Genomic DNA, 26263 nt, shown 5'->3' on the forward strand with positions numbered 1-26263 from the left:
ATGGCAATCTAGATTACCAGAGGGTGTATTCAGTCGGCCTTCTAAATAAAATACTTAGGTATATAAATATAATCTTACGTATCTGTATTTATGGTGGACTCCAGCACGCATGAAAATCTGTAGTGGGCCGGGCGCAGTGGCTCACACCTGTAATCCCAGCACTTTGGGAGGCCGAGGTAGGTGGATCACCTGAGGTCAAGAGTTGGAGACCAGCCTGACCAACATGGAGAAACCCCATCTCTACTAAAAATACAAAATTAGCCAGGCGTGGTGGCGCATGCCTCTAATCCCAGCTACTCAGGAGACCGAGGCAGGAGAATCGCTTGAGCCTGGGAGGCGGAGGTTGTGGTGAGCCGAGACTGCGCCACTGCACTCAGCCTGGGCAAAATAAGCGAAACTCCACCTCAAAAAAAAAAAAAAAAAACTATACTGGACTCCAGCACTCATGAAAAGCAGAGTAGATGTTAGCACCAGGTAAATGTTGGAACACATAAAAGGAGTTGCCTGTTTTCAAAGGTGGTTGCTAGCAACTGCAGTGTTTTGGGAAAGACTCTTGTTTTGAGACCCTCTATCTTGTCAGATACCCGTTTCTCCACTTACTGTCTTCATTAATGTTTCCATTTGTATGATGTTCCCCAGCCCTCCCATACAGGCTTTTCCTTTGAGGCTTTGCTTAAAAATTTATTCTTGGGGCCGGGCGCGGTGGCTCAAGCCTGTAATCCCAGCACTTTCGGAGGCCAAGACGGGCGGATCACGAGGTCAGGAGATTGAGACCATCCTGGCTAACATGGTGAAACCCCATCTCTACTAAAAAATACAAAAACGAGCCGGGTGAGGTGGCGGGCGCCTGTAGTCCCAGCTACTCGGGAGGCTGAGGCAGGAGAATGGCGTAAACCTGGGAGGCGGAGCTTGCAGTGAGCTGAGATCCAGCCACTGCACTCCAGCCCGGGTGACAGAGCGAGACTCCGTCCCAAAAAAAAAAAAAAAAAAAAAATTTATTCTTGGTTCAATACTGTTTGAAAGATACCTACTACTTGGGAGGCTGAGGCAGGAGAGTGGCTTGAACCCAGGAGGCAGAGGTTGCAGGGAGCCAAGATGACGCCACTGCACTCCAGCCTGGTGACAGAGCAAGACTCTGTCTCAAAAAAAAAAAAAAAAAAAATTTAGACAGGATCTAACCTCTGTCACCCAGGCTGGAGCGCAGTAGCGCAATCACAACTCAGTGCGGCCTCTACCTCCCGGGTTCAAGTAATCCTCCCACCTCAGCCTCCCAAGAGTTGGAGACTCTCACCACCATGCCTGGCTACTTTTTTTTTTTTTTTTTGGTTTTTAGTAGAGATGAGGTCTCGTGACATTACTGAGGCTGGTCTAGAACTCCTAAGCTCAAGTGATCCTCCTGCCTCAGTCTCCCAAAATGCTGAGACTGTGGGTGTGAGCCACTGTGCTCAGCCTGAACTTCTTCAGACTTTAGGGTCATTCATCTTAACCTTTAATCACTTACTATCTTGTATTGTTATTTAAATGTATCACATGTATATGTCTGATGTAGCTGACCTAGAATACAAGTTTAAGAGGGCAGGGACTGGCCGGGCGCGGTGGCTCAAGCCTGTAATCCCAGCACTTTGGGAGGCCGAGACGGGCGGATCACGAGGTCAGGAGATCGAGACCATCCTGGCTAACACGGTGAAACCCTGTCTCTACTAAAAAAAAATACAAAAAATTAGCCGGGCGAGATGGCGGGCGCCTGTAGTCCCAGCTACTCGGGAGGCTGAGGCGAGAGAATGGCGTAAACCCGGGAGGCGGAGCTTGCAGTGAGCTGAGATCCAGCCACTGCACTCCAGCCTGGGCGACAGAGCGAGACTCCGTCTCAAAAAAAAAAAAAAAAAAAAAAGAGGGCAGGGACTGCAATTTATATTTACTCTAAACTTCCCAACAGTTTAAGATCCTCAACATCACCTCCACTTAGGTGATTCATTTCACTAGGAGTACTCACAGGACTCAGTATATTATTTATTTTTTTAGACGGAGCTTCGCTCTGTCACCCAGGCTGGAGTGCAATGGCGCGATCTCGGCTCACTGCAACCTCCATCTCCCGGGTTCAAACAATCCTCCTGCCTCGGCCTCCCAAGTAGCTGGGACTACAGGCACATGCCACCATGCCCAGCTAATTTTTCTTTTTTTTTTTTTTTTTTTGAGACGGAGTCTTGCTCTGCTGCCCAGGCTGGAGTGCAGTGGCCGGCTCTCAGCTCACTGCAAGCTCTGCCTCCCGGGTTCACGCCATTCTCCTGTCTCAGCCTCCCGAGTAGCTGGGACTACAGGCGCCCGCCTTGTCGCCCGGCTAGTTTTTTGTATTTTTTAGTAGAGACGGGGTTTCACCGTATTAGCCAGGATGGTATCGATCTCCTGACCTCGTGATCCGCCCGTCTCGGCCTCCCAAAGTGCTGGGATTACAGGCTTGAGCCACCGCGCCCGGCCCGCCCAGCTAATTTTTCTATCTTTAGTAGAGACAGGGTTTCACCATGTTGGTCAGGCTGCCCTCAAACTCCTGACCTCAAGTGATCTGCTAGACATAGCCTCCCAAAATGCTGGGATTACAGGCATGAGCCACCGCGCCTGGCTAATTTTATATGGACAGCATGATTTAGTACAGCAAAAGGACACAAAGCAAAATCAGCATAAGGAAAGGTACATGGGACAAAGTCTGGAGGAAACCAGGTACAAACAAGGTTCCAAGAGTCCTCCCAGTGGAGTCAACAAAGGATATGCTTAATTCCTCCAGCAACAGGTTCAGAGGACGTAGGTAAAATGTTGTCTACCAGAAACACTCATCAGAAACTCAGTGCTTGGGCTTTGTGTTGGGACTAGTCATATAGGCACCCTCTGCCTAACACCTATCAAAATTCCAGACTCCTAGAAGGAAAGCAAGTGCTTAACATACACCATATTGTTTGTATAGCTTAGGTACAGTGAGCTACTATTGTTCAGGAAGTTTTGGCTGGGCGCCTTGGCTCATACCTGTAATCCCAGAACTTTGAGAGGCTGAGGTGAGTGGATCACTTGATCCCAGGAGTTCGAGACCAACCTGGGCAACATGGTAACACCATGCCACTACAAAAGATAGAAAAATTAGCCAGGTGTTGTGGGGCATGCTTGTAGTCCCAGGTGCTGGAGAGGCTGAGGTGGGAGGATCGATTGAACCCAGGAGGTGGAGGCTGCAGTGAGCCTAGATCATGCCAGTTCACTCCAACCTGGGCAACAGAGTTAGACACTGTCTCAAAAAAAAAAAAAAAAAAATAAATAAATAAATAAATAAATAAATAAAGGGAGGAAAACTTTTGTATCACTGTAGGAAACTATTATTATTATTATTATTTTTGCAATGAGTTTCGCTCTGTCACCCCAGCTGGAGTGCGGTGGCATGATCTCGACTCACTGCAACTTCCACCTTCCAGGTTCAAGCAATTCTCCTGCCTCAACCTCCTGAGTGGCTGGGATTACAGGCACCTGCCACCATGCACAGCTAATGTTTTTTGTATTTTTAGTACAGATGGGGTTTCACCATCTTGGACAGGCTGATCTTGAACTCCTGACCTCATAATCCACCCACCTCAGCCTCCCAAAGTGCTGGGAAACTATTATTTAAGTTCTCAGACACTAGCAGCCAAGGTCCAATTTTGCAAGCAGGCCTTTCCAAGAATAGTGGTCTTAGGTTTGCTGTGTTAACTCTTCTCTGCACACTCTCCATGAGGTCTCGACAAATAATAGATGCTTACTAAATGCTTTAGTGAAAGAAAAAATAATGAACTCAGAGATTTTTTTTTTTTTTTTTTGAGATGAAGTCTCACTGTGTTGCCCAGGCTGGAGTGCAGTGGCGCGATCTTGGCTCACTGCAACCTCTGCCTCCCGGGTTCAATCGATTACGATTATTCTGCCTCAGCCTCCCAAGTAGCTGGGATTACAGGTGCCCACCACCACACCCAGCTAATTTTTTGTATTTTTAGTAGAGACGGGGGGGTTTCCACCATGTTGGTCAGGCAGGTCTTGATCTCCTGACCTCGTGATCTGCCCACTTCGGCCTCCCAAAGTGCTGGGATTATAGCTGTGAGCCACTGCACCCGGCCCAGAGATTTTTTTTAATACTGTTATACAATGAATTAGATGCATTATTCACATAAATACTCTTCTCATTGATTTATGTGTTACTTATAATTTAAAAATCTCCATATTTGGCTGGACACGGTGGCTCACACCTGTAATCCCAGCACTTTGGGAGGCCAAGGCGGGTGGATCACCTGAGGTCGGGAGTTTGAGACCAGCCTGACCAACATGGAGAAACCCCATATCTACTAAAAATACAAAATTAGCCTGGTGTGGTGGCATGGGCCTGTAATCCCAAATCAGGAGGCTGAGGCAGAAGAATCACTTGAACCCAGGAGACGGAGGTGGCAGTGAGCTGAGATTGTGCCACTGCACTCTAGCCTGGGCAACAAGAGAGAAACTCTGCCTCAAAACAAAAAACAAAAAACGACATATTTTCCAATTAAAAAAAATGTATCTAAATATTGTTACTCTTTTAATTGTAAAACAAATTGTGCTTTTGCTTAAAAAAAAAAAGTTTCAACAATCTAAATTTTATAAAAAGCAGATTTCCACTCCCTATTTTCCCTCTCCACAGGTAACCACTGTTAGTATTTTGGTGTGACTAGGTGCTGGTGGCACACGCCTGTGATCCCAGTACTTTAGGAGGGTGAGGTGGGCGGATTGTATCAGCCCAGGAGTTTGAGAGCAGCCTGGGCAACATGGTGAAACTGTGTCTCTTAAAAAAAAAAAAAAAGTTTGGTGTATATCATTTTAGAGTTTTTCCTATGAACATACAAATAGATACGTACAAAAATATAATCTCAGCTGGGCGCGGTGGCTCACACTTGTAATTTCAGCACTTTGGGAGGCCAAGGCGGATGGATCACCTGAAGTCAGGAGCTTGAGACCAGCCTGGCCAACATGGTCAAGCCCTCTCTCTACTAAAAATACAAAAAAATTAGCCAGGTATGGTGGCTCATGCCTGTAATCCCAGCACTTTGGGGGGCCAAGTCAGATGGATCACGTGAGGTCAGGAGTTGGAGACCAGCCTGGCCAACATTGTGAAACCCTGTCTCTACTAAAGATACAAAATTAGTCGGCGTGGTGTCATGCCCCTCTAATTCCAGCTACTCAGGAGGCTGAGGCAGGAGAATTGCTTGAACCTGGGAGGCAGAGGTTGCAGTGAGCTGAGATCGAGCCATTGCACTTTAGCCTGGGCAAAAAGAGTAAGACTCCGTCTCAAAACAAAAAAAAAAAAAGAAAAGATTTTCTTACAACATTCATGTTTCACATAAAATTATGTTGTAAATGTTTTTTCATCTATAGTTCTACTTGTTCTTTTCAATGCTTACACAGTACTCCATTGTATTGAGATATACAATTTAACGTATTCCTAATCTTTTCTATTAAAATCTATGGTATATATTTATGGTACAACATGGTGACTATAGCTAATAACAATGTATTATATACCTAAAAATCGTTAAGAGAGATTTTAGGTATTTTTACCACAAAAAAAATTGTATTTGAGGTAATACATATGTTAATTAGGTTAATTTAGCCATTATTAAACATATATGTATTTCAAAACATCATTCGGTACACCATAAATATGTACAATTTTTATCAATTAAGAATATAAAAATAGTCCAGGCTAGGTGGCTCACACCTGTAATCCCAGCATTTTGGGAGGCCAAGGCAGGTGGATCAGTTGAGGTCAGAAGTTCGAGACCAGCCTGGCCAACATGGTGAAACCCCATCTCTACTAAAAATACAAAATTAGCCAGGCATGATGGAATGCACCTGTAATCCCAGCTACTTGGGGGGCTGAGGTGATAGAATTGCTTGAACCTGGAAGACGGAGGTTGCAGTGGGCATAGATCGTGCCACTACACTCCAGCCTGAGCGACAAAGCGAGACTCCCTCTCAAATAAAAAAGTACATAAATATAAATAAAAACTATGGTATAATAAATATATATCTTTGCATATTCGCAAAGGTATAATAAATATAATAATTTCTTTGCATATTTGCATGGGATAAAATTCTAGAAGTAGACTTATTGTGTCAAAGTGAGGAGACAGTAAAAATAACAGGCTGGGTGTGGTGGCTCATGCCTATAATCCCAGCACTTTGGGAGGCTGAGGCAGGCAGATTGCCTGAACTCAGGAGTTCGAGACCAGCCTGGGCAACATGGTGAAACCCCGTCTCTACTAAAATACAAAAAAAATTAGCCGGGCGTGGCAGCATGTGCCTGTAGTCCCAGCTACTCGGGAGCCTGAGGCAGGAGAATTGCTTGAACCCGGGAAGTGGAGGTTGCAGTGAGCCGAGATGGCGCCACTGCACTCCAGCCTGGGCAACACAGCGAGACTCCTCCGTCTCTAAAAATAATAAAAATAATAATAATAAATTTCATTTTAGTTCATCCCATTTATCGACTGATATATAATATTGTACATATTTGAGGGGTACATGTGATATTTTGATATTTTACTTGCATACAGAGTGTAATGATCAAATCTGGGCAATTGAGATATTATGGATATCAAGATATATATATATATATAAAAAATTTTTTTTTTTTTTTGAGACAGAGTCTCGCTCTGTCACCTAGGCTGGAGTGCAGTGGCGCAATCTCCGCTCACTGCAAGCTCCACCTCCCGGGTTTACGCCATTCTCCTGCCTCAGCCTCCCGAGTAGCTGGGACTACAGGCGCCCACTACCGCGCCTGGCTAGTTTTTTGTATTTTTTAGTAGAGATGGGGTTTCACCATGTTAGCTAGGATGGTCTCAATCTCCTGACCTCGTGATCCGCCCGTCTTGGCCTCCCAAAGTGCTGGGATTACAGGCTTGAGCCACCGTGCCTGGCCAATATCAAGATATATTGTAGATATTATAGATATCAATTATTTTTATTTATTTATTTATTTGAGAGTCTTGCCTTGTCACCCAGGCTGGTGTGCAGTGGCACGATCTCGGCTCACTGCAACCTCTGCCTCCCAGGTTCAAGCGATTCTCCTGCCTCAGCCTCCCAAGTAGCTGGACTACAGGCTCATGCCACTATGGTCAGTTAATTTTTGTATTTTTAGTAGAGATGGGGTTTCACCATGTTGGCCGGGCTGGTCTCAAACTCCTGACCTCATATGATCCTCCTGCCTCGGCCTCTTAAAGTGCTGGGATTACAGCATGAGCCACTATGCCCGGCATTTTTTTTTTTTGGAGACAGGGTCTTACTCTGTCACCCAGGTTGGAGCGCAGTGGTGTGAGGACAGCTCACTGCAGGCTTGACCTCCCAGGGCTCAAGTGAACCTCCCACCTTAGTCGGCAGAGTAGGTAGGACTACAGGACCGTGCCACCATGCCCAGATAACTTTTTGTATTTTTTGTAAAGAAGGAGTCTCATTTTGTGGCCCATGCTGGTCTTTGACTCCTGGGCCATGTTGCCCAGGCTGGTTTTGAGCTCCTGGCCTCAAGCGACCGGCCCACCTCAGCCTCTCAAAGTGCTGGGATTACAGGCATGAGCCACTGGATTCAGCCTTATAGGGGAACACATTTTAAACAACAGTCATGTATTAACATTAGATGGCAGAACTTTTAAAAAAAATATTTTTGAGACGGAGTTTTTGCTCTGTTGCCTAGGGTAGAGTGCAGTGGCGCAATCTTGGCTCACTTCAACCTCTACCTCCTGGGTTGTAGCGATTCTCCTGCCTCATCCTCCCGAGTAGCTGGGATTACAGGCGTGTGCCACCATGCCCAACTAATTTTTGTAATTTAAGCAGAGACGGGGTTTCACCATGTTGGCCAGGCTGCTCTCGAACTCCGGACCTCCAGTAATCCTCCCACCTCGGCCTCCCAAAGTGCTGGAATTACAGACATGAGCCACCATGCCCGGCCAGGTGGCATAACTGTTAATCTCCGTTTTACTGTCTGACTTTGTCTTTCTTTTTTTTTTTTAAGACATGGGATCTTACTATGTTGCTCAGGCTGGTCTCTAGCTATTGGCCTTAAGCAATTCTCACACCTTGGCCTCCCAAAGTGCTAGGGTTACAGAAGCATGAGCCACTGTTCCTGGCCTCTGACTTTGTCTTTTAAAAGGAAAATGGTTTCAATTTAAATTAATATGGAATGGCTTTGGGCAACCTAAAATTAAGAGACATCAAAGTTACATATTTTGCCTATCATTTAATAACCCATGACCTATTTATGAACATTAAGTGTTAATAAATAATTTGGATTGAAAAGGAAAGCATAAAATCAACACATTTAAAAACTGAAAATCACCACCACTGTGGCATGCACCTATAGTCCCAGTTATTTGGGAAACTGAGGCAGGAGAATATCTTGAGGCCAGGAGTTCGAGGCTGTAGTATTCAAAGATTGCTCCTGTGAATAGTCATTGCACTGCAGCCTGGACATCATATGGAGAACCCATCTCTAAAAAGAAAGAAAAAAATTTTTTAAATTAAAACTGAAAATCAGGACATTTTAGGATAAAGTCTAAATATAACTTCATATGAGAAGTGGCAGAAACAATTGGCAATTTAAGGATTTGAAATGTCAGTAAGGTTGCCTTTTCGTTCATTCTTATTATCCTCTCTCTCTCTCTCTTTTTTTTTTTTTTTTGAGATGTAGTCTCGCTCTGTTGTCCTGACTGGAATGCAGTGGCACAATCTCGGCTCACTGCAACCTCCACCTCCCTGGTTCAAGTGATTCTCCTGCCTCAGCCTTCCAAGTAGCTGGGATTACAGGCATCAGCCACCATCCCCAGCTAGTTTTTGTATTTTTAGTAGAGACAGGGTTTCACCATGTTGGCCATGCTGGTTTGGAACCCCTGACCTCAAGTGATCCACCTGCCTCGGACTCCCAGAATGATGGGATTACAGGTGTGAGCCACCACGCCTGGTTTTTTTATTCTCATTGTTGAGATCACTTATGTATCGTAAAAATCAGAAGAACACACTAGATTCATGCCTTTCAAAAACCCATTTGGTATGTTCCTTGATATACCAAAATTTCTGAGATGGGTGGTAAGATTGCTTGGGCATATTGTTTGGTAGTAGAGACAAGGGAGCTACAGGTAGAGTGGCTGCCTTCCAATATTAGCCACAAACAGATATTTCTCTTATTTCTCTGGAAAGTGACTTACCTAACCTGGAACACATATTTCTAGGTCTTCTTGAGAGGCGGTTGGGTGTCCCTCTCCACACACTGTGCTCAGAGGGCCCATTTACACTCAATACATTCTGTGTATTTATTTGCAAATACATTTTTGTGTGTGAGTGTTGGGGGGTGGGGTAGGGGTGGGTGGGTGTTGGTGGGTGCTGGATCAAGTTCTTAATTTTTCTGAACAATTTATTTCCTGCAAATTATTTTAAAACAACAAAGTAAAAGCTAATGAAGGGCCAGGCGTGGTGGCTTACAAAGTGCTGTAATCCCAGCACTTAGGGAGGCTGAGGTGGGTAGATCTTTTGAGACCAGGGGTTCAAAATCAGTCTGGCCAACATGGGAAAACCCCCTCTCTAGTAAAAATGCAAAAATCAGCTGCGTGTGGTGGCATGCGCCTGTAGTCCCAGCTACTTAAGAGGCTGAGGAAGGAGAATCGATTGAACCCACAAGGTGAAGGTTGAAGTGAGCCAGGTTTGCGCAACTGTATTCCAGCTTGGGCAACAGAGTGCGATCCTGTCTCAAACATAAATAAATAAATAAATAACATTGAAAAGCTAATGAAGTGGCTTGATAAGTAATGTAGAGAAGACAAAATGAATTTCAATTACATTTGTGTAACTTCAGTTTACAAAGCAGTTTCATCTCTCTCTTTTTTTTTTTTTTTCCGAGACAGGGTCTCGCTCTGTCGCCCAGGCTAGAATACAGGGCAGCCTGGACTCCCAAGCGATCCTCTCGCTTCTGCCCCTGAATAGCTGGGACTGCAGTCGTGCACTACTATGCCCACCCAATTTTTCATATTTTTAGTAGAAATGGATTTTTCCCATGTTGCCCAGGCTTGTCTTGAACTCCTGAAGTCAAGCAATCCACCTGCCTCGGCCTCCCGAAGTGCTGGGATTACAGGCGTAAGCCACTGTGCCTGGCTCAGTTTCCTCTATCTTATTTCATTTGATCTTCCTTATGACATAAAAATTATCCTAATTTTACATGCAAAAAAACCCTGAAGCTTGGCTGGGTACGGTGGCTCATGCCTTTAATGCCAGCACTTTGGGAGGCCGAGGCAGGTGGATCACCTGAGGTCAGGAGTTTGAGATTAGCCTGATTCATATGGTGAAACTCTGTCTCTACTAAAAATACAAAAATAAGCTGGTCGCAGTGGTGTGTGCCTGTAGTCCCAGCGACTTGAGAAGCTGAGACAGGAGAATTGCTTGAACCCGGGAGGTGGAGATTGCAGTAAGCCGAGATTTCGCCACTGCACTCCAGCCTAGGTGACTGAGTGAGACTCCATCTCAAAAACAAACAACAACAACAACAAAAAACCCTGAAGCTCAGAGGAGTTAAAAGATTTGCCTAATTCCACATGGCAAACAAGGAACCAAGTTTTATTATTTATTTATTTATTTAAGACAGAGTCTCCCTCTGTCCCCCAGGCTGGAGTGCAGTGGCATGATCTTGGCTCACTGCAAAGTCTGCCTCCCAGGTTCAAGCGATTCTCCTGCCTAAGTCTCCCGAGTAGCTGGGATTACAGACGAATGCCACCATTTTTTGTATCTTTGGCAGAGACAGGGTTTTCCTATATTGGCCAGGCTGGTCTCAAACTCCTGACCTCAGGTCGTCCACCTGCCTCAGCCGCCCAAAATGCTGGGATTACAGGCCTGAGCCACTGCACTGGGCCAGGAGATACAGATACTTTGTAAGTAATTTTTAGATATGTAAAGCAGAACAGCCTCCTTAATGAAACATTGCCATTTAAAGCACTAGTAATTCACCAACACATGTTCATGACATAACATGGTACTGTATATCACGATAGATTGGGTGTAACAATGCAGCTCTTTGGAAGAGTCTTTTTGGTTTCATAGTGATTTTTTTTTTTTCTTGGAGTCTCTGTCGCCAGGCTGGAGTGCAGTGGTGCAATCTCGGCTCACTGCAACCTCCGCCTCCTGGGTTCACGCCATTCTCCTGCCTCAGCCTCCCGAGTAGAGTAACTGGGACTACAGGCACCCGCCCCTACGCCCGGCTAAGTTTTTGCTAGCTAGGATGGTCTTCATCTCCTGACCTCGTGATCTGCCTGCCTCGGCCTCCCAAAGTGCTGGGATTACAGGCGTGAGCCACTGCGCCCGGCCGTTGCTTTTCTTATAGAGCCCTTTCTTACTAAGCAATATGCCTCGTTGTATTATACAATCTTTCTGATAATGCATTAGAGTTTTTTTTTGTAATTTAGTAAAAGTGCTTTCCATGTTACTTCATTCAAAGCTAGTAAGTACTTTCCTGAGTTTTGTAGTAACTAGGTGTCAAAATCATGTGTTGCAGCTTTGTAGTTTTAAAAATATTTTAGATATTGTTATTAAACGATGAACTTTCTTAACGTCACTGTGCCTGGCTTGTTCTGTGCAACTTAACTCACTGGCAAGAATACAACATTGGATCTTTCAACCACTAGAACAATTTTTTTTTTGAGACAGAGTCTTGCTCTGTCGCCCAGGCTGAAGTACAGTGGCATGATCTCGGCTCACTGCAACCTCCGCCTCCCAGGCTCATGCGGTTCTCCTGCTACAGCCTCCCAAGTGGCTGGGATTACAGGCGTGTGCCACCACATCCGGCTAATTTTGTGTATTTTTAGTAGAGACGAAGTTTCACCATATTGACCAGGCTGGTCTCGACAGAGCGAGACCCTGTCCTGACCTCAAGTGATCCATCAGCCTCTGCCTCCCAAGTGCCTTATAAGTATGAGCCACCGCGCCCACTCAGGAACAAACTTTTTTAAATGGACAGTTGCAGAATTGTGGAGTGTTTTTATATTAATCTTTTGGTAATGCAATTAGCAGTATGTTTTGTATGTATGACAATAAATCCTTCAATCATTAAAAAAATAAAGAATAGCTGGGTGTGGTGGCTCACGTCTGTACTTTGGACAGTACAGCACTTTGGGAGGCCGAGGCGGGCGGATCACGAGGTCAGGAGATCGAGACCAACCTGGCTAACACGGTGAAACCCCGTCTCTACTAAAAATACAAAAAATTAGCCGGGTGTGGTGGCAGGCACCAGTGATCCCAGCTACTTGGGAGGCAGAGGCGGGAGAATAGCGTGAATCTGGGAGGCAGAGCTTGCCGTGAGCCTAGATGGCGCCACTGCACTCCAGCCTGGGTGATAGAGCAAGACATGGTCTCAAAAAAAAAAAAAAAAGAATAAAGTCTTTGCCTTTAAACAACTCAAAATCTAATTGTGTTTAAACATAAGCAAAATTTAAAGCAGAATGAGGTAAGTACTATAACTGGCTATGTAGGAAGCTGATGAAAGAAGTCCTGAACAAAATTTGGTGGAAGTCCAAATAAGAGTTAAATGTTCTTCTCTTTTCTTTCTATTTTCTTTTGAGACAGGGTCTTGCTCTGTCACCTAGGCTGGAGGGCAGTGGTGCGATCATAGTTTGCATCTCAACCTCCCTGGGCTCATGTGATCCTCCAATCAGCCTCTGAGTAGCTGGGACTACAGGTATGCATCACCACACTCAGCTGATTTTTAATTTTTTTTGTAGAGACAAGTTCTTACTATATTCCCAGGCTGTCTTCTCATTCTTTTAATTTACCCCTTTCCAGACAGTACACATTACTGCAAATTTCTGTCATAATCATGTTTCCAAGTCATCTTTAGAATCATTAATTTCACATTAAAACTCAGCATTCTGCAGTATCTTCAATTAATTTTATACTTCCTATTTCTTCCTTTTTTTAAAAAAATAATTTCTTTAACCATTAAAAAACATTGCAGATGGGAATCTGGCTATGTTGGTCAAATTCATTGTGAACTCCTGGCCTCGGCTTCCCGAAGTGCTAGGATTATAGGCATAAGCCATTGCATCCAGCTGTCTTCCTTTTTTTGAGACAGGGTCTTGGTCTGGTCATCACAGCTTACTGCAGCCTCCACCTCCCAGGCTCAAGTGATCCTCCTGCCTCAGCCTCCAAGTAGCTGGAACTACAGGCATGTGCACCATGACCTGCTATAAATTAGTAAGTTTTAAATGCAAAAACTTCAGTGAAGCTTTTTGATAAATCACATAAATAACTCCTACTTAGATTGATGGAAACCTGGATGATAGCTAATTATTCTGTGCTGCTCCCTTCAGTAAACATTTTTATGTATTTTCTCTTTTTGCTTTCGAAGTATCAGTGCATATATTAATATCAAATTTTGACTGTGAACCAGCCCAACTTAATATGTATTCTGCACCTACAATGTATTAAGCACGTTGTGAAGTATAAAGATATCTAAGACATGGTCCCTGCCCTGAAGGAGCTTTTCTAGTTTACTACTTTACCAAAACTGTCAGTACTTAGAAAATATAAATTAAGGGCTAGGCGCAGTGGCTCCTGCCTGTTATCTCAGCACTTTGGGAGGCTGAGGTGGGCGAATCACGAGATCAGGAGTTTGAGACCAGCCTGACCAACATGGTGACACCCCGTCTCTATTAAAAACACAAAAATATGCCGGGCACTGTGGCTCACGCCTGTAATCCCAGCACTTTGGGAGGCCAAGACGGACGGATCATGAGGTCAAGAGATCGAGACCATCCTGGCCAACATGGTGAAACCATCTCTACTAAAAATACAAAAATTAGCCGGGTGTGGTAGTACGTGTGCTGTAGTCCCAGCTACTCGGAAGGCTAAGACAGGAGAATTGCTTGAACCCAGGAGGCGGAAGTTGCGGTGAGCCAAAAAAAAAAAAAAAAAAAAAAAAGTGCTACTGCACCCTAGCCTGGCAACAGAGTGAGACTCTGTCTCAAAACAAAAACAAAACACACACACACACACACACGCACACACAGACACAAATTAGCTAGGCGTGGTGGCGTGCACCTGTAATCCCAGCTACTCAGGAGGAGGCTGAGGCAGGAGAATCGCTTGAACCCAGGAGGCAGAGGTTGCAGTGAGCCGAGATCGTGTCACTGCACTCCAGCCTGGGCGACAGAGTGGGACTCCGTCTCAAAAAATAAAATAAAATAAAATAAAATGAAAAATAAAGGGCCAGGCGTGGTGGCTCATGCCTATAATCCCAGCACTTTGGGAGGCTGAGGCAGGCAGATCACGAGGTCAGGAGTTCAAGACCAGCCTGGCCAATATGGTGAAACCCTGTCTCTAATAAAAATACAAAAACTAGCTGGGCATGGTGGCACGAGCCTGTAGTCCCAGCTACTTGGGAGGCTGAGGCAGAAGAATTGTTTGAACCCGGGAGGTGGAGGTTGCAGTGAGCTGAGATTGCACTACGGCACTCCAGCCTGGGTGACAGAGCAGGATTCCATCTCAAAAAAAAAAAAAAAGAACATGTAAATTAGCAGCTCTCAGTTACTTCCTGGAGTCTGGACATATTTAGTGAGAGTCTACTATGTATTGGGAAATGTATGAATATATGATAACATGATAATACACATAACTATTCTAAAAATTTCCCAATCATGGCTGGGTGGGGTGGCTTACGCCTGTAATCCCAGCACTTTAGGAGGCCGAGGTTGGTGGATCACAAGGTCAGGAGCTCGAGACCATCCTGGCCAACATGTTGAAGCTCCGTCTCTACTAAAAATACAAAAAAATTAGCTGGGTGTGGTGGTGCGTGCCTATAATCCCAGCTACTTGGGAGGCTGAGGCAGGAGAATCGCTTGAACTAGGGAATTGGAGGTTGTAGTGAGCTGAGATCACGCCACTGCACTCCAGCCTGGCCACAGAGCAAGACGCTGTCTCAAAAAAAAAAAACAAAAAATCCCAATCATTCTCTACTTGTTATGTACTCCCTTCTTATTTCCGACTCTTGAAAAGCATTTAATCTTAATTTGAGTTAATATATCTACTAGGCAATTTATATATCTTGCACATATGCATACACATTTGCATCAGCATTACATGAAAAATCTTCAAAGTTCCACATGACAGCTGTCACCAATCACAATACTATTTGTCAAGTATACACTGCAAAACTTTAAAAACTGACTTATATGTCTAGCTCTTAACCAAATTTTATTTACTTTAGATCTTTATCCATGGTTTTTTAGAGTAGCAATATTAAGTTGTAGTCTAACGCCAGCTGGAAGTAAAACTCAGTGGCATATCTTATTTCTGTATATGTAGTCATGATTTTTAATTTTAATGGCTTATATTCCACCATATTGTTATGCCATCATTTACTCCAAATGTTTTCTTTCTTTTTTTTTTTTTTGAGACGGAGTCTCGCTCTGTCGCCCAGGCTGGAGTGCAGTGGCCGGATCTCAGCTCACTGCAAGCTCCGCCTCCCGGGTTTCCGCCATTCTCCTGCCTCAGCCTCCCGAGTAGCTGGGACTACAGGCGCCCGCCACCTCGCCCGGCTAGTTTTTTGTATTTTTTAGTAGAGACGGGGTTTCACCATATTAGCCAGGATGGTCTCGATCTCCTGACCTCGTGATCCGCCCGTCTCGGCCTCCCAAAGTGCTGGGATTACAGGCTTGAGCCACCGCGCCCGGCCTACTCCAAATGTTTTCAAGTTTTCATATTACAAAGTGCAATTACAAATAGAACTGTGTCAAAGGCAGGAAGTTTGCGTGTTATCACTTTTGTTTACATGAAAATAAATTGAATTTACTGGAATTTTTAAAAATCCAAGTAAAGAGATGTCCTTTGCTATTTACACACTGTGTAGGAGGCAAATTATTCTATGTACGTTTTACAACTACACTACTATCAATAGGACCACGGTTTGGAAAGCCAGTTGCATACTGCTAATCTAATACAAACGTAAGGTGGCGTTAACATCGCATATTCACAGATTTAAGGGCTTGAATAAAAGCTGATCAGGAAACCCTCAAAACTGCTTCTTCCCCCATCTTTGGCTTTACAGTAAAACACTGACATTCTTTCAGAGACTGTCAGACTGGGCTGATAATTTTCTTTTTTTTTTGAGACGGAGTCTTGCTCTGTCGCCCGGGCTGGAGTGCAGTGGCCGGATCTCAGCTCACTACAAGCTCCGCCTCCCGGGTTCACGCCATTCTCCTGCCTCAGCCTCCGGAGTAGCTGGGACTACAGGCGCCCGCCACCTCGCCGGCTAGTTTTTTGTATTTTTTAGTAGAGACGGGGTTTCACCATATTAGCCAGGATGGTCTCGATCTCCTGACCTCGTGATCCGCCCGTCTCGGCCTCCCAAAGTGCTGGGATTACAGGCTTGAGCCACCGCGCCCGGCCTACTCCAAATGTTTTCAAGTTTTCATATTACAAAGTGCAATTACAAATAGAACTGTGTCAAAGGCAGGAAGTTTGCGTGTTATCACTTTTGTTTACATGAAAATAAATTGAATTTACTGGAATTTTTAAAAATCCAAGTAAAGAGATGTCCTTTGCTATTTACACACTGTGTAGGAGGCAAATTATTCTATGTACGTTTTACAACTACACTACTATCAATAGGACCACGGTTTGGAAAGCCAGTTGCATACTGCTAATCTAATACAAACGTAAGGTGGCGTTAACATCGCATATTCACAGATTTAAGGGCTTGAATAAAAGCTGATCAGGAAACCCTCAAAACTGCTTCTTCCCCCATCTTTGGCTTTACAGTAAAACACTGACATTCTTTCAGAGACTGTCAGACTGGGCTGATAATTTTCTTTTTTTTTTGAGACGGAGTCTTGCTCTGTCGCCCGGGCTGGAGTGCAGTGGCCGGATCTCAGCTCACTACAAGCTCCGCCTCCCGGGTTCACGCCATTCTCCTGCCTCAGCCTCCGGAGTAGCTGGGACTACAGGCGCCCGCCACCTCGCCCGGCTAGTTTTTTGTATTTTTAGTAGAGACGGGGTTTCACCGTGTTAGCCAGGATGGTCTCGATCTCCTGACCTCGTGATCCACCCGTCTCGGCCTCCCAAAGTGCTGGGATTACAGGCTTGAGCCACCGCGCCCGGCCAATTTTCTAGTAAGAAACACTCAGTGAGGAAGTTCAGTTGGCCGAGGAAGAGCTTCAGCAGATGCTCTGAGACAGCACCGAGGTTTGATCCGGCCGAGCCCCTTCCAACTGGGCTGGTCACTTGGTCTGCAGCTGGGGTGGCGCTCTTCGTGGCTGGGTAGAATGAAGAAAGATTGTAGCTCGTAGCTTCCGAGGCCAGACCTTGGCCAGGACTCACGCAGACTGCAGAGACCCTCAGGGACTCGGCGGTCTTCCCGCCTCGCAGTCTCTTGTTCGCCGAGAGGTTCTGCGCAGGCGCGGCAGTCGTGCGACAGCCGTCACTTACGGCCGGAGCTGTTGGTGCTGGGAGTTGGTGGCGCGGTGTAGGGCTCTAAAGAACGAACGGCTTGGGCGCGGGTAATCAGCTTCCTTTACCCCACTTTCTCACTCATTCTAGGTACTTGGGACTGCCGTAGAGTTTCCAGACCCCATGTAGGCGCCCAGTTGTGGACTGTCCCATTCTGCTGCTCTACTGCTCGGGGTGCTCCCGCGCCCAGGTGGGGGTGAGGGGCGGGGTCGGGGGCTGGGCTGCACTCCATCCTGGCGTCTTCGTGTTGAAATCTCCCAGGTAACTCGCGGCTCTTCTTGTTTTCCAAGACTGGTATCCGGGGACTGTGACTTGCAGGGTCCGCCATGGAGCCGGAGCAGATGCTGGAGGGACAAACGCAGGTATCAGGAGGCCCTCAATTCAGGGTGGTGGTGTTCAGGGAGACAGCGAGAAAGGGGGGACTTATATCTCTGTGACCGGTGTTTTGTTTTCTAGGTTGCAGAAAATCCTCACTCTGAGTACGGTCTCACAGACAACGTTGAGGTAACTCGCCCAGTTCCTATGCCTCATCTGTGTTGTCTCTTGCGAGCTGGAGAAAACTTGGGATCTGATTTTACTAGGTTACTATGCACAAGGGAAAACTTTGTTATCGTGAACTGAATAGTATCAAGTTATGGGTAGCTTGTTTTATTAGTACTACTGCTTCTTGGTGTACAGACATACAAATTAGGTTTGAGCCAAAGGATTGAACTTTTATTACGAAACACATTCTTGAGGGATACTGTCTAAATCATTTTGCTTGGTGGCTTTTAATCGATCTTTTGGGATGTTGCTACGTAAAAATCGCATATTAAAATTAAGAAACCCTTCGCTGGGCACGATAGCCCACGCCTGTAATCCCAGCACTTTGGGAGGCCGAGGCTGGTGGATCACCTGAGGTCAGGAGTTCCAAACCAGCCTGACCAACATGGTGAAACCCCGTCTCTACTAAAAATACAAAAATTAGCCAGGCATGATGGTGGATGGCTGTAATCCCAGCTATTCGGGTGGCTGAGGCCAGAGAATCGCTTGAATCTGGAAAACTGAGGTTGCAGTGAGCCGAGATCGCGTCACTGCACTGCTGCCTGGGCGACAGAGAGAGACTCCGGCTCAAAAAAAAAAAAAAAAGTAAAAAATAAAATTAGGAAATCTGTTGGTCTTTGTAGCAGAATAGTGTGCTGGAGGAGTCAACATTTAATAAGTATTTATTTCTTTTTAGAGTTCAGTAGCTCCTGGGCTGAAGTGAGAGGATTGCTGGAGCTGGGGAGGTTGAGGCTGCAGTGAGCTATGATTGCACCACCGCACTCCAGCCTGGGTGTCAGCACGTGACCCTGTCCCTCTTCTCCTCTCCCTGCCTCCCCCCAAAAATAAGGCCAGATGCAGTGGTTTACCCCTGTAATCCCAGCACTTTGAGGGCCAGTGTGAGCTGATTACCTGAGGTCAGGAGTTCCAGACCAGTCTGGCCAACATGGTGAAACCTCGTCTCTACTAATCCCAGCTACTCGGAAGGCTGAGGCAGGAGAATCGCGAATCCCTTGAGCCCGAGATCATGCCACTGTACTCCATCCTGGGCGACAGAGCGAGATTTTGTCTTAAAAAAAAAAAAATTAGTAATACAACTTAATTCTACTGCAAAAATGTCAACCTGCCTAGGTTGAAAATACAGCTCCCAATATACTTTCTGGTGACCTTGAACAAGTTACTGAACTTCTCTGAGCCTTATGGGGCTGAAGATACAGGCAAATTACCTAAGAGTGTGTGTGGCACATAGTAAAATATTAGAAATTTTTTGTTTTGTTTTGTTTTGTTTTTGAGACGGAGTCTCTGTTGCCCAGGCTGGAGTGCAGTGGTGAGATCTCGGTTCACTGCAAGCCCCGCCTCCCAGGTTCACGCCATTCTCCTCTCTTAGCCTCCCAAGTAGCTGGGACTACAGGCACCCACCACCATGCCCGGCTAATTTTTTGTATTTTTTTTAGTAGAGACGGGGTTTCACTGTGTTAGCCAGCTGGTCTCTATCTCTTGACCTCGTGGTCCGCCTGCCTCAGCCTCCCAAAGTGCTGGGATTGTAGGTGTGAGCCACCGTGCCTGGCCAAGGCTAGAAAAAATATTAACAGCTGTTACTATTATTACTGTGGTTAGAAATGCTGTTACTCTCATTTATCCAAACTGAATCACACGTCTTGTTTTTTAATAAAAAGCATACAGGCCAGGCGTGGTGGCTCACACCTGTACTCCCAGCACTTTGGGAGTCTGAGGTGGGTGGATCACTTGAGGTGAGGATTTCAAGCCTGGCCAACATGGTGAAACCCCATTTCTACTAAAAATACAAAAATTAGCCAGGCGTGGTGGCAAGCCCCTGTAATCCCAGCTACTCAGGAGGCTGAGACAGGAGAATTGCTTGAACCCCGGAGGCAGAGTTGCAGTGAGCCGAGATCGTGCCACTGTACTCCAGCCTGGGCAACAGAGTGAGACTCCATCTCAAAAATAAAAAAGTTGGCTGGGCATGGTGGCTGGTAAACCACTTAAGCTCAGGAGTTTGAAACCAGCCTACAAACCCTGTCTCTACAAAAAAAAAAAAAAATGGAAAAATTAGCTGGGTGTGATGGTAGGTGCCTACAGTCCCAGCTACTTGGGAGACCGAAGCAGGAGGATCACTTGAGCCCGGGAGGCCGAAGCTGCAGTGAGCCCTAATTGCACCACTGCACAGCATCCTGAGTGGAGAGAGCAAAACCTTGTCTCAAAAGCAAAAAAAAAAAAAAAAGTCACTTTAAAGATATTTAAACAGTACAAAAAAAGGAGAATTTTACATTTATCCACATATTGACCATTTCTGGAGATCTTCATTCTTTTGTGTAGGTCTAGATTTCCATCTTTCCAAAAGGTATCATTTTCTTCCTGCGCAAAAGGCTTCCTTGAACATTTCTTGTAGTTCACTTCTGCTGGTAAGGAATTCTTTCAGCTTCTGAATGTCTGAAAAAGTCATTATTTTGCCCTTGTTTTTAGAAGATATTTTTGCTAGTTGTAGATTACTTCACGGTCTCCTGGCGGACATTGTTTCTGAAAAGAAGCTTGCTATCGTTCCTATCTTTGCTCCTCAATAAATAATGTCTTCTTGCTACTTTTGAGATTTTCTTTATATCAGTGTTTTAAAGTTATTTGGTTGTGGTGTGTCTTGGTGTAGTTTTTTTCTTTTCTTTTTTTTTTTTTTTTTTTTTTTTTGAGATGGAGTCTCGCTCTGTCGCCCAGGCTGGAGTGCAGTGGTGTGGTCTCAGCTCACCTGGGTTCACACCATTCTCCTGCCTCAGCCTCCCAAGTAGGTGGGACTACAGGCACGCCCAGCTAATTTTTTTTGTATTTTTAGTAGAGGAGGTTTCACTGTGTTAGCCAGGATGGTCTTGATCTCCTGACCTCGTGATCCGCCAGCCTCGGCCTCCCAAAGTGCTGGGATTACAGGTGTGAGCTGCCGTGCTCAGCCAGTTTTTTTCTTTTAATGCTTCTGCTTAGGATTCATTGAGCTTCTTGGATCTGTGGTTTAGAATTTTCATCAAATTTGGAAGAATTTCAGCCATTATTTTAAAAAAATATTTTGCCATGGGACGTGACTCATGCCTGTAATCCCAGCCCTTTGGGAGGCCAAGGTGGGAGGATTCCTAGAATCTAGGAGTTTAAGACCAGCCTGGGCAACATAGTGAGACCCCATCTAAAAAAAAAAAAAAAAGAAAAGAAAAATGCATGCCTATAGTCCCAGCTACTCAGGAGATTGAGGTGGGAGGATTGCTTGAGCCTGGAAGGCCAAGGCTGGAGTGAACCAAGATCATGCCAATGCACTGCAGGGTGGGTGACAGAGTGAGACGCTGTCTCAAAAAAAAGAAAAGAAAAGAAAAAAAAAGATCAGTTTACCTAACTTTTTTTCTTTTTCTTTTTTTTTCTCGAGACTGAGTCTTGCTCTATCTCCAGGTTGGAGTGCAATGGCGCGATCTCGGCTTAGTGTAACCTCTGCCTCCCAGGTTGAAGTGATTCTCATGTCTCAGCCTCCTAAGTAGCTGGGATTACAGGCACCCGCTACCATGCCCAGCTAATTTTTGTGTTTTTAGTAGAGGTGGGGTTTCACTGTGTTGGTCAGGCTGGTCTCAAACTGCTGACCTTAAGTGATCTGCCCGCCTCAGCCTCCCAAAGTGCTGGGATTACAGGTGTGAGTCACTGCACCTGGCCTACTTATGCTTTTTTCTGTTGTGAACATATAGAATATATTATGCATGGTTTTTGTTTGTTTTTTTTTTTCTTTTAATGAGACAAAGTCTTGCTCTGTCACCAGGCTGGTGTGCAGTGGCGCGATCTCGGCTCACTACAATCTCTGCCTCCCGGGTTCAAGTGATTCCCCTGCCTCAGCTTCCCAAGTAGCTGGGAGCCACCATGCCTGGCTAATTTTTTGTATTTTAGTAGAGATGAGGTTTCACCATGTTGGCCAGGATCGTCTTGATCTCCTGACCTCGTGATCTACCCACCTGAGCCTCCCAAAGTGCTGGGATTACAGGTGTGAGCCACTGTGCCCGGCCAAATGTATTTATTTATTTATTTATTTGTTTGTTTGTTTGTTTGTTTGTTTTTAAGACCAAGTCTTGCTCTTTCACCCAGGCTGGGGTAGGGGTACAGTGGCATGATCATAGCTCACTGTAGCCTCAAACTCCTGGTCTTAAGTGATCCTCCCACCTCAGCCTCCTGAGCAGTTGGGACTAGAGGTGTGTGCCACCATGTCCGGCGGGAATACATTATAATTTTTTTTTTTTTTTGAGATAGAGTCTCGCTCTGTCACCCAGGCTGGAGTGTAGTGGCGCGCTCTCGATTTTCTGCAACCTCTGCCTCCCGGGTGCAAGCGTTTCACCTTTTTTTATTTTTATTTTTTGAGATGGAGTTTAGCTCTTGTTGCCTAGGCTGGAAGTGGCACAATCTTGGGTCAGTGCAACCTCCACCTCCTGGGTTCAAGTGATTCTCCTGCCTCAGCCTCCCGAGTAGCTGGAATTACTGGCATGTGCCACCATGCCTGCCTAATTTTTGTATTTTCAGTAGAGACGGGGTTTTACCGCGTTGGCCAGGATGGTCTCAAACTCGTGACCTAAGGTGATCCACCTGCCTTGGCCTCCCAAAGTGCTGGGATTACACGTGTGAGCCACCACGGCTGGCGTATTATGAGATTTTCTCCCCCTGTGTCACTGGAACGCAAACTGTTTGCAGCCTGTGTGAGCTGCAAGGATTGTTCCTCCTGGTGTAATATAGTTTAGATATTTGTCCCTTCCAAGTCTCATGTTGAAATGTGACCCCCAATGTTGGAAGTGGGGCCTAGTGGGAGGTGTTTGGGTCATGGGGGCAGATCTCTCATGACTGGCATGGTGCCATCTTTTGGTAATGAGTCAGTTCTTACTCTATTAGTTACCATGAGATCTGATTGTTAAAAAGAGCCAGGCACCTACTCCTTTCTCTCTTGCTCCCTCTCTTGTTATATGACACACCAGTTCCCCTTCCGTCTCTGTCATGATTCATTGCTCCCTGAAGCCCTCACCAGAAGCAGATGCTGGTGCCATGCTTGGGTAGCTTGCAGAACTGTGGCCAAATAAACCTCTCTTCTTTATAAAATTACCCACCCTTAGGTATTTCTTTATAGCAATGCAAATGGACTAACACAAGATGGTTGTTTCCCTGGCCTTGGGTAGTTGACTTATAGCCATCTATTGATAAGTATTCACCTGAAGCCTGGAAGGCAATATCTTTAGTCTTTTTCTGTGCAGTTCTTGTCTCCTCGCACCTTTCTTCTCTTCAGTGCTCTGCCTTGCAAATTTTAGTTGTTTTGGTCTCCCAGAATTTTCAACTCTGTCTTCTCAACTCAGGGAGACTACTAGGCTCTGTTCACATTCTCTCTCCCTACATTGCATCCTGTAAGTTCTCCAGGCAGAAAGCAGGAAGCTGGGACAGTCATAGTACTCAACTCATTTCTCCTCTTTTTGTGATGACTGTTCTGCACTGTCTTACCAGCTCATTGTTTGTTTGTGGTAGTTTGGATATACCTATTTTTAGATTAGTTCAAGATTTTGACTTAAGTGAAATTGAGCATCACAATTGGCACATAGTAGATAATTCGTAAATGTTCAAATGAAATAAATGGGAGGATTTGGTTAGGAAATTTATTACAGGAGTTATAGGAGTTGCTTAGGCATTGCTCTTTTTTTTTTGTTTTGAGACGGAGTTTTGCTCTTGTTGCCTGGGCTGGAGTGCGATGGTGTGGTCTCAGCTCACCGTAACCTCCGCCTCCCAGGTTCAAGTGATTCTGCTGCCTTAGCCTCCCAAGTAGCTGGGATTACAGGCATGTGCCACCACACCCGGCTAGTTTTGTATTTTTAATAGAGTTGCGTTTTCTCCATGTTGACTAGGCTGTTCTTGAACTCCTAACCTCAGGTGATCTGCCTGCCTTGGCCTCCCAAAGTATTGGGATTACAGGCGTGAGTCACCACAGCCAGCCGCACTGCTCTTTCTTATTGGCTTTCTTATTGTAGGCATTATAATGTCATGTAACTCACAAGTTAAAATATTTTTTTCTTTTTTTGAAATGGAGCCTTGCTCTGTCGCCCAGGCTGGACAGGCAATTCTCCTGCCTCAGCCTCCTGAGTCCTGGGATTACAGGTACATGCCACCACGCCTGGTTAATTTTTGTATTTCTAATAGAGGCAGGGTTTCACCATGTTGGGCAGGTTGGTCTTGAACTCCTGACCTCAGGTGATCCACCTGCCTTGGCCTCCCAAAGTACTGGGATTACAGGTGTGAGCCACCGCGCCCTGCCAAACTGTTTTTTAAAAATTATTATTATTTTTTTGAGATGGAGTCTCACTCTGTCACCCAGGCTAGAGTGCAGTTGCACAGTCTCAGCTCACTGCAACCTCTACCTCCAGGGTTCAAGCAATTCTCCTGCCTCAGCCTCCTGAGTAGCTGGGATTACGGGTGCCTGCCACCATGCCCAGCTAATTTTTGTATTTTTAGTAGAGATGGGGTTTCACCATGTTGTTGGTCAGGCTGGTCTCGAACTCCTGACCTTGTGATCCACCTGCCTCGGCCTCCTAAAGTGCTGGGATTACAGGCGTGAACCGCTGTGCCCGGCCTAAAATTATTTTCTAAAAAATAGTAACAGGGTCTCACTATGTTGCTCAAGCTGGTCTCAAACTCCTGCGCTCAAGCAGTCCTCCTGCCTTGGCTTCCCAAAGTACTGGGATTACAGATGTGAGCCACTGCGCCTGGTCCCGAGTAGTTTTTATTGTATACGTATACTGTGACTGGAAGTTAGGACTGTTTTTAGGAAATACATTGTGAGATTTTGAAGTTTGTCGCGTTGTCTTTGTTGTGATCAACGTGAAGTTTTGAACATAGTGGATTTTGATTTAGGGGATGAAAATTCATTCAAGATGATACTGTCAGTTTTCAGAAATAATGAAGTTGTATAGTCTTTTCTGCAATGGAAAGCTGACTTTTACAAAGGCTCAGTTAGAATTTCTGAAGTGATGGTGTGCTAATTATCTGTTGAAATTTACTGATGAAAAATAAAATTTTCAGTCCATGGACAAAATAAATAGTATTTTATAGATTAAAACACTTTGTATTTAATAGAAAATTATCTTTTAATTCCAAAATTAGATTGAAAAATCATAAGCAGAAGTTGTCTGACATAGTTATGGGAAGTGTCTTTGGAAACCATGCTATATATGTTACAGATAATGTGATTAAAGGTATCTGTGTTACAGATAAAAGTGATTTTTTCTCACTTTTACCAAAATAAAATTAAAAGTAGAAAAAGTTTTGTCGACTCTTTTATATCTAGTTTGAGTATGATTGAAGCAAAAGTTCATTTAGATGAAAGTGCTCTTAGGAATACTGTTTTGTCCTTTTAGAGCCGTTTCTTCTTCTTTTTATTTTTTGTCTCTTTCATTTTTATTGTTTTGAGATGGAGTCTTGCTCTGTCAAAAGCAAGACTCCTAAGCTGGAGTGCAGTGGTGCAATCTTGGCTCACTGCAACCTCCGCCTCCCGGGATCAAGCGATTCTCTTGCCTCAGCTTTTCAAGTAGCTGGAATTACAGGGCTACGCCACCACGCCTGGCTAATTTTGTAATTTTAGTAGAGATGGGGTTTCACCATGTTGGTCAGGCTGGTCTTGAACTCCTGGACTCAGCCGATCCCCTTGCTTCGGCCTCCCAAAGTGCTGGGAATACAGGTGTGAGTTACCACATCCAGCCCCCATTTTAAATATCTAAAATTTTTTTAAAAATCAACCTTTTTTTAATTTTTTTGAGACAGAGTCCCACTCTGTCGCCTAGGCTGGAGTGCAATGACCCGATCTCAGCTCACTGCAAACTCCGCCTCCCGGGTTCAAGCGATTCTCTTGCCTCAGCCTTCTGAGTAGCTGGTATTACAGGCGCGCACTACTACGCCTGGCTAATTTTTGTATTTTTAGTAGAGACGGGGTTTCACCATGTTGGTCATGCTGGTCTTGAACTCCTGACCGCGTGATCCACCTGCCTGGGCCTCCCCAAGTGCTGGGATTACAGGCGTGAGCCACCGTGCCCGGCCTTTTTTTTTCCTTTTTGAGACGGAATCCTGCTGTGTTACCCAGGCTGCAGTCCAGTGGCATGACCTCAGCTCACTGCAACCTCTGCCTCCCAGGTACAAGTGATTTTCGTGCTTCAATTTCCTAAGTAGCTGAGATTACAGGTGTGCACCACCATGCCTG

The 26263-nt window shown here is 45.2% G+C and overlaps 1 protein-coding gene across 9 annotated transcripts in view; it reads left to right on the forward strand.

The window, feature by feature from the left end:
* Window positions 1-26263, forward strand: part of DPY30 (dpy-30 histone methyltransferase complex regulatory subunit) — a 54970-nt gene that overhangs the window by 11231 nt on the left and 17476 nt on the right. For 3 of the 9 annotated variants that reach the window (XM_033176116.1, XM_033176125.1, XM_033176118.1), the window contains exons 1-3: window positions 17397-17549; window positions 17790-17861; window positions 17956-18003. In XM_033176116.1, the coding sequence (XP_033032007.1) occupies window positions 17826-17861; window positions 17956-18003 (84 nt within the window). In that variant the 5' untranslated portion in view covers window positions 17397-17549; window positions 17790-17825. Of the gene's footprint in view, window positions 1-17396; window positions 17690-17760; window positions 17862-17955; window positions 18004-26263 lie in introns of those variants that run through there. The other 6 variants (XM_033176123.1, XM_033176124.1, XM_033176120.1 and 3 more) reach the window with 6 other exon arrangements.

The sequence above is a fragment of the Trachypithecus francoisi genome, unplaced genomic scaffold (genome assembly GCF_009764315.1).
Source record: "Trachypithecus francoisi isolate TF-2019V2 unplaced genomic scaffold, Tfra_2.0 Lachesis_group17, whole genome shotgun sequence".
NCBI lineage: Eukaryota > Metazoa > Chordata > Mammalia > Primates > Cercopithecidae > Trachypithecus > Trachypithecus francoisi.